The sequence below is a fragment of the Centrocercus urophasianus genome, unplaced genomic scaffold (assembly GCF_019232065.1).
Source record: "Centrocercus urophasianus isolate 14NV4802_14NV808 unplaced genomic scaffold, USGS_Curo_1.0 seq_606, whole genome shotgun sequence".
In the NCBI taxonomy this organism is placed as follows: Eukaryota; Metazoa; Chordata; class Aves; order Galliformes; family Phasianidae; genus Centrocercus; species Centrocercus urophasianus.
In genome coordinates, this window is record NW_024885207.1 from 6,466 (window position 1) to 13,561 (window position 7,096).

A 7,096-nucleotide genomic window follows, 5' to 3' on the forward strand; every position below is an offset into this window, starting at 1 on the left:
CTCAGGAGCCTGAGGCCCCTAGGGCCAGTTTGCAATGGCTCAGGTTTTCCATCTGAAAAAGTACTGTGATATGTCTTCTTTGTTGTTCTGTTTGAGGAGGTCAGAATCAATGGACTTGTAGTGTTCTTTATTGTCAGACTGTTTACCAACAAGGAAGATTTATTCATTATTATTTATTTATTTATTATTATTTATTCTGTTCAGGGACCCAGATTCAATCTATCCCAATTATTGCTGTGGTTCACCAGATCATATATACTAACTGAGCCATTCCTGGTAAGCAGCAATGGCCCCCTCCTTGCCTGGTGGCACAGGCTGCAAAACAAACCCACTGTGTGCTCAGACTCCTGCTGTGCCTTTTCAGCTGGCTCCCAGCAGTGCCAAGGAGTTCCCAGAAGGACAAGAAAGATGAGAGCAAATGCCTCTGATGCCTGACCTCACATTCCTTACTGATGGTCATGGCAGAGTAGGAAAGATGTGTGGTAGGGATTAATGCAATTACTAGGCTGCATTTAATTGCAGAATGCACAACTGTGGACGCAGGTCTTTCTCTTTCCTAGCTGTTAGCAGGGCCAGGAATGCCATCTGCCACCATGACACTCCAGTGCTTTTTGTCCATTTAATTTTTAACTGTTTTTTAATTGTTAGGACCCAAGCACGCTGACTCAGAAAATTACTGAAAGGACACTAAGCTTGCAGTACTTCTTTGGGTTGGAGAATGTGTTTAGGGCTGACTGTTCTGGGAATGGTTTTGCAGTCACTAGATGCCTCCCAGGCTGTTTCTTGTAAACACCATTGCTCACACCTCAGTCTCAAATGCAGCTTTTATTTTTCCCTCTCTTGCTTAATAGTTGAAACCTCTTTTGGAGAAGGTGGCTCTAGAGAAGGAATACTGCCCTGCTCCATAGGTAGATCTTTTATTATCAGGAATTTTCCTGGAGCTCTCTTTCAGAGCTGTAGCAGAATTGCAGATCCACTCAAGGGCATGGGGGAAAAACACTTCTAGAGGTCTGGGCTTCCTGTGTCAGTTCAGATAGAATCCTAACCACAGAGCACAAAAAGCTTTACTGATACATTCTCTTGTTTATATAGACACCAGAAACACAAGTGATAATCACAGAACTATTAGCATTACTTCATTTGGAATATTACAGCCAAAGTGTAAGAAGTGTTACAGACACCCTGGTTGACCATTTTAATGTTTTTACTGCTCATCTTCCTACTACCACAGCGCACAGTAATGACAGATGCTAGTGGATCCCTCTGTCTCTATATTACTTTAGCAGAGTAAGTGAGGCAGAAGAGGCCTACAACTTGTCCTGTGCTCTGCCACCCCCCGTGCTGGAGACAAATATCCTTTCATCACATGACAAACAGTGACTGTATGCGCTAGAACAAATTCACCTGTCATAGAAGTGTGGAAATGCCAACATTGCTACATCAGCTCTGAAGTTACACAGTAGAAAGAGGACCTGACCAGCACAGTAGGACACAACAAAGTTGGAATATGTTACTTTCATGTGGTCGCACACGTAGCACATACAACAGTAACGCATGTCCAGAACCGGACAACAAAACTGCAGTTCATTTAATGGAAGAATCCACAATCTCCTGATAATCTTGCCTTCCTAAATTCTTCCAGGACAGTTTATAACATGCAAGGAAAAAAACACTAACCAAAATAACTGCTCCCCCAACAAGATCGTAAGTACCTGGCAAGATGCGCAGCACGATGAGCTGCAGGACCATGGCAATGACTATCTCTAGGTGCTGTACAGTGCTGACCAGAGCAGGGTGGAACTTGCTCAAGGCGTAGTAGACCCCCAGGAAGGCTGCTGTGGAACACAGGCAGATGGCGAGCAGATAGCTCCAGGTTTCTCCATCCAGCGGGACGATTGGCTCCTGAAGTAAGAACATGGTGGATGCTCCCCATACCGTTCCTGTCCAACTAAAGGTGAACAGTGCTGTCCACATGCTGATGTTATCTTTGATTGACCTGTAGACTATCATGGAGAGAGCGGTGGTCAAGCCTGCCATAACAGTCATGGTGTAGCCAAAAGCTTCCTTCCAGGTGCTCAGCAGAGAGTTTTCTTCCTTAACGATGTTGGGGATCATGACCAGACAAACACCAAACACGCTGCCAACTACCGTAACTATGTCTACGTAAGCCATTCCTTCATCGACCAGCAAAAAAGCCAAAATGGCACTGAACACTGTAGTGGTAGCCCTCCACATAATGGTTCCATTACTGGGGGGAACTATAGAGAAAGAAGTGTAAGCACACGTAATGGAGATAACGTTGCAGACCCCATAGAAGAAGAGCCGCAGTCTGTACCCTTTGGGGCCAAAGGGTGGCTCGTGGTAGTAACACACAGCAGTAATGGACAGCACTTGTAAGACTGAACGGATGAAAATCAACTCTAGTGATGGCACTTTGGAACGATCAGAAATTAGTCGTGTAATTAGAGCCACGCATCCGTGAGCCATGGCAGATCCAAAAAGGACTATCCACATTTTCCTTGACTGCAGGATATTTCCTTCAGGAAAGCTCTGGAAATGCCCCGTCTCACTGGGTTTGGGCAGTTGTGCTGGCTGAAGCTGCGTGTCTGTCGTACCAAAAAAGGTCCTTTCTCTTTTTTTCCCAGCGTTCAGTAGTCTTGTCTTTGGACTGTCCTCCATAAATACCCCTGTGTCTTCATTGCCATCCTCATCTCCCTCTTCTCCTGGCTGGGGATAATGAGATGTATATTTCACTGTTACCGTGTTGGGATGAATTTTCACTCGCTTTTTGACTGGATGTTTTTGGGAAGGTGAATCCATTTCCTCAGAGAAATGTCCTGGTCTTAAGGAAAAAACAGGGATGCACCATTATTTTTCATTTCACGAATACTGAGAGATTCATTAATATGCAAATGCTGTTAGTGATAACAAACTATTTTTAAGAACCATGACCAAGTACACATAGATTGTTGTTGGTTTTGCTTTAGCTCCATTTTATTTGCCAACTCTTGAAAATGGCACATTCCCATTATGTATGGGTTGTACAACGTCCCAGTCTGTGTTCTAACGAGAAAGGTCTCTCGCTAAAGCTTTTTGGACACTAAATACCCTGTAATGAATTATACTTGTTAATTGCTTGCTAATTTTAAAAGATTACAGGAGTTTGGCAGGAGACGACAGCCTCATTTCTAACCCCCAGATAACAGCACAGGGAAACAGTATCCCTGAGCGAGTCAGCCTACCAAGAAACAACACATTTTTGAACAATACTTGACAATGTTAAAATACCTTCTTCTTTTCACGTCTTATTTCCAGTGACTGACTTGGCAACAGACTTGTTCTTCAAGTCTCATTCAATGCTCATTTTGTTATTCGCAGTCCCCTGCACCATGTGTGCAAAGAGCCCTTCCAGTCAGGCAGCAGCAGGGAGAATGGAACCTTCCTGTAGGAGGTGCAGTGTGCCCCACCAAATACACCAACAAACACGCAGACTTTACCTGCTCTTGAGAGGTTTGATTCCAAGCCAGAATGAGAAAACACTTCTCCATCATCTACATCTTTGTCCACGTATCTAAACAGAAACAGTAAAAGCTCTGATACCAAACAGAACAGGGCACAGTAATCTTAGCAAAGAACGCTCGAGGCAGGCATGAGACATTCTGATTTTGTTGAACATCTGAGACGTGCTATGAGGCCATGCTCCTCTGCAACTGGTAACATTGGAGCACTGCTGGAGAAGGAAAAAAAAAAAAGGAAAAGGCAACCAAGTGTAATCTTGCTAAAATCATGCTTCAACTTGATCTCGGAATTACTGAGTGAATTAATCTAAAGAGCAAATGGTGGCTTGTGAGCACAAGGTTCCTACAGTTTAATAACAAGAAAATTCACCATCTGATGCCCACTGTCCTGCCTTTACCTCTGCAGATGAGGGGATGCCCAAGAGGGTTCATCCTCCCCAGCAGCTGAGAGCAGCTCAGCCCCACAGGCCACAGCAGTTTGGCCTCTGGTGTGCATGACAGCTGTGGGGGGGCTGGGCTGCAAACAGCAGCACCTCGCAGGGACACCCGCAGACAGAACCCACATAGAAGGCAATGACAGGAAGGTATCTACGAAAGAACAGTCTTTTGGTCAGGGTGAGAGTTTCTTAACCCCTTGCTTATACCCAAGCAAAGCTGTATCCCAGCTCTTAGATTGAGTGGTTGGTAGGGGCAGAGAGGAATGGGGCTGAAAGTGCACCCAGGACACCATTAAGTGGTGGAGAATCCAGGATTCCCATTAATGCACAGTATATATCCTGCAGGAAACCTGAGAGGCACCAGCTGAAATGCCAAGGTGAGTAAATAGAGGGTAAGAGCTGAGCATCAGCTGCACTCGAGGGCAGTGTGAACAACCCATCTGGCATTTAAAAACTACCAGCATTGTGCCCCAGTCTTATCTGCTGCTGCTTATGTTTCTTCTGTAGATAAGCTGTTAATTTCAGATTCTTTTAACAAGCAAAAGCAAAATGAACAGAATGAGTCCGGGAAGGCAGTGCCTTTTACAAGCACAGCTTTTCCTACCTAGTGTTTTCTTTGTGTTTTATATTCACTATTCTACCTTGCTCTCCCCACGTCTTAAAACGAAGACTTTGATCTCCACAATGCATGGGGAAAGTGGGAGGACAAAAATGCAAACAGTGCACACGAGGTGTTGTTATTTGAGCAGTAGTGGATCCAGCCTGTGTAAACTCGGTCCTCATCCAGAAACAGATGAGTACATGCTGCAATTGTTGGCTCATGGAAAAAAAATAACAACCCCCCCAAAATGCATTTCTCTAACTGTTAGCATACTGCAGCATCTTTATTTTCTCCTGAGTTTTGGTGACATTTTCTTCCAGCAAATACAGAAAAGGGAAAAGAGATGAAATGCATTTGCAAACGTAGTGCTGGACCTGCATAATGCATTCAGAGAGCTCCCTGAAGGGAAACAATAGCTGATGGGCACGCAGCTCAAAATGGCTGCACGGCTCAGCGCTCCCTTCAGCACTACCAGCACTGGCAGCAGGGAGGTCTGCAAAGCAGAAAGGAGAACGTCAGGAATGAGGAGCAACGAGAAAAAAAAAAACTGCAGTGCTTCAATCACAACTGCATTTCACTGACTCAGGACTGGGTATGTGACGTGCTCTGCTGTCTCACAGGACACCTGTTTGTACATTCGGGCCATCTGCATTTCTTAACAGTGAGAATTTCAGATGGGACTGAGGTGGGTGCATATCCCAAACCCACAGTGGTTGTCCTGCAGGCAAATCTAAAACAAATGGAAGTTAACACAGCTTTTGCAGAAAACTTGCCACTTCTGCCAATGCCTTTTGTGGAGATCACATGAAGCTCGTGGGGTTTTTCTGCTTTGTATCCAGAGACATAAAACGGTGTATTTGCATTTCTTCTGAAAAGTATAATTCAAGTTGAATGAAACAGAAGGCTGACAATTAAATCCTGTGCAAAGTTCTCACGTTGCATAGCAAAACAAACTCTTGATTCAGACACCGACCTGACACCCGTTTAAACTGGCAGCTCTTGCAAGTCGCTGACTGCCAACATGGGAGCGCGTTCCCATGGGTGTGCAAACCATCACAACGGACTCACTGAGTGTCACACACCATTAATACAATACACCGTGACTTCTTTTTTAAAAGAACCCCTCCTCACCCCTCCTAAAAAACCAAAAGCAGGACATGCACGCTGATCAGCAATTACAAGGTAGGTAGGAACCCACGACTGCGTGCCATTCAGTGCTGAGGAGTGGGAGACTGCGTTTGCCTTCCTGTCATGCCTGGGGGAATTCAGCCTTTGACATCTGACTGCCGCTTACCATCAAAGATTTTTAATAGCCCCACAGGAAAATACTCTCAACCTATGGCAGGTTAGGCCAAAATCAGTCAAGTGAAATGTAACACGACAGATCTGCGGGCACGGCAACCGCAGCTGCTAACAGTCAGAAACGCGACGCCAGCCATCCCCGCGCCGGCAATGCCGGCCTGGCAGTACGCTCCCTATCGCTGCCGGGATATCGCTCCGAGCCCAGGCAGAGGAAGGCTGTCCGAGGGCTGTAAGCAAACTCTACCAGGCTACTACAGACCAGTAATTCCCGCTCACGCATGCAGCAGGCACAGCGCATACCTACACGGCTCCGTTACGGGACCCGGCTCGTCCCGCCGTCACACCGCTTCTGCCGGCAGCGCGCTGACTCCTCGCAACGCGGCTTTTCCTACGGGCTGCAGCAGAGCCCGGCGCGGAGCTCCCGGCCTGCGGGCTGAGCGGCGCGGGCTGCGGCACGCGGCTGGAGCGGCAGGCAGTTCAGTGCCGTGACACCGACACTGCCGGAGGGACCTTCATCTGTCCGTCCAGGCGGCCTGGCTACATCCGTGCACTTATTAAAGATCAGTGATACTCGAAGGAAGACTTTATTACGACCTGGCGGCGGACAGATGTTCCATCTCCTATTTCAGGAGCTGCAGTGACGCTAGCGGAGCTTTTCGGCGAGCGCCGCGCTGCTCATTCACCGCTTCCGACGCTCGGCACAGCCCGCACGCTGGCGGCACCAGGCGGTGCGGCTCCGCACGCGTCCGCTACCACCCGCCCTGCCCTCCCCGCGCCCCGCGGGCACTCACCGCCGCCGACGCACCGCCCTCAGCGGCCGCCGCGCGCCTCTCCCTGGCCGGCGGCCCTCGGCCTCCCGCGCCCTCGGCCGGCATCCCCGCTCCGGCCTCCCCCCCGCCGCCTCGAGGAGCCGGCCCCGCCCCTCCGTCCTTCTGTCGCGACATTCCGTCCCCTCCCCGCCGCCCGTCTCCCGTCGCCCGGACGACGCCCCGCCCCCTCGGCCACAGCGGCGCCCCAACGGCGCTACGCGACCGCGGCGCGGCGCATGCGCAGCGTTTTCGCGCGAAAGACGTTTGCGGCGCCCGGCTCTCGCGTGCCGCCGTCCCGACCCGCGGCGCCCCTCCGCCCCCCGCCCCTCCCCCCCTCGCCCCTCCCCTCCCGGCGGCGGCGGCGGCGGCGCGGGGCAGTGGCGGCGCGCGGCCACCAGGGGGCGCTGGGGGTCCGGCGCGCGGCGGCGG

The 7,096-nt window shown here is 49.5% G+C and overlaps 1 protein-coding gene across 3 annotated transcripts; it reads right to left on the minus strand.

Annotated features, from left to right (window-relative positions):
• Positions 1-810: 810 nt before the first annotated feature.
• On the minus strand, positions 811-6,710 carry SLC35G2 (solute carrier family 35 member G2). Of its 3 annotated transcripts, none has more exons than XM_042836454.1 (3): positions 6,650-6,710; positions 3,498-3,571; positions 811-2,842 (listed from the first exon to the last, which is right to left on the minus strand). In XM_042836454.1, the coding sequence occupies exon 3, from the start codon at positions 2,818-2,820 to the stop codon at positions 1,585-1,587; it is 1,236 nt and encodes a 411-aa protein (XP_042692388.1). In that variant the 5' UTR covers positions 2,821-2,842; positions 3,498-3,571; positions 6,650-6,710; the 3' UTR covers positions 811-1,584. The 3 variants fall into 3 exon arrangements, with proteins under 3 accessions (XP_042692388.1, XP_042692389.1, XP_042692387.1); XM_042836455.1 differs by lacking the exon at positions 6,650-6,710 and adding an exon at positions 6,159-6,192; XM_042836453.1 differs by lacking the exon at positions 6,650-6,710 and having other exon boundaries at positions 3,498-6,148.
• Positions 6,711-7,096: the final 386 nt, after the last annotated feature.

Excerpts from the sequence above, each read along its gene's own strand:
- SLC35G2 (XM_042836454.1), bottom strand. The coding sequence starts at position 2,820 with ATGGATTCACCTTCCCAAAAACATCCAGTCAAAAAGCGAGTGAAAATT.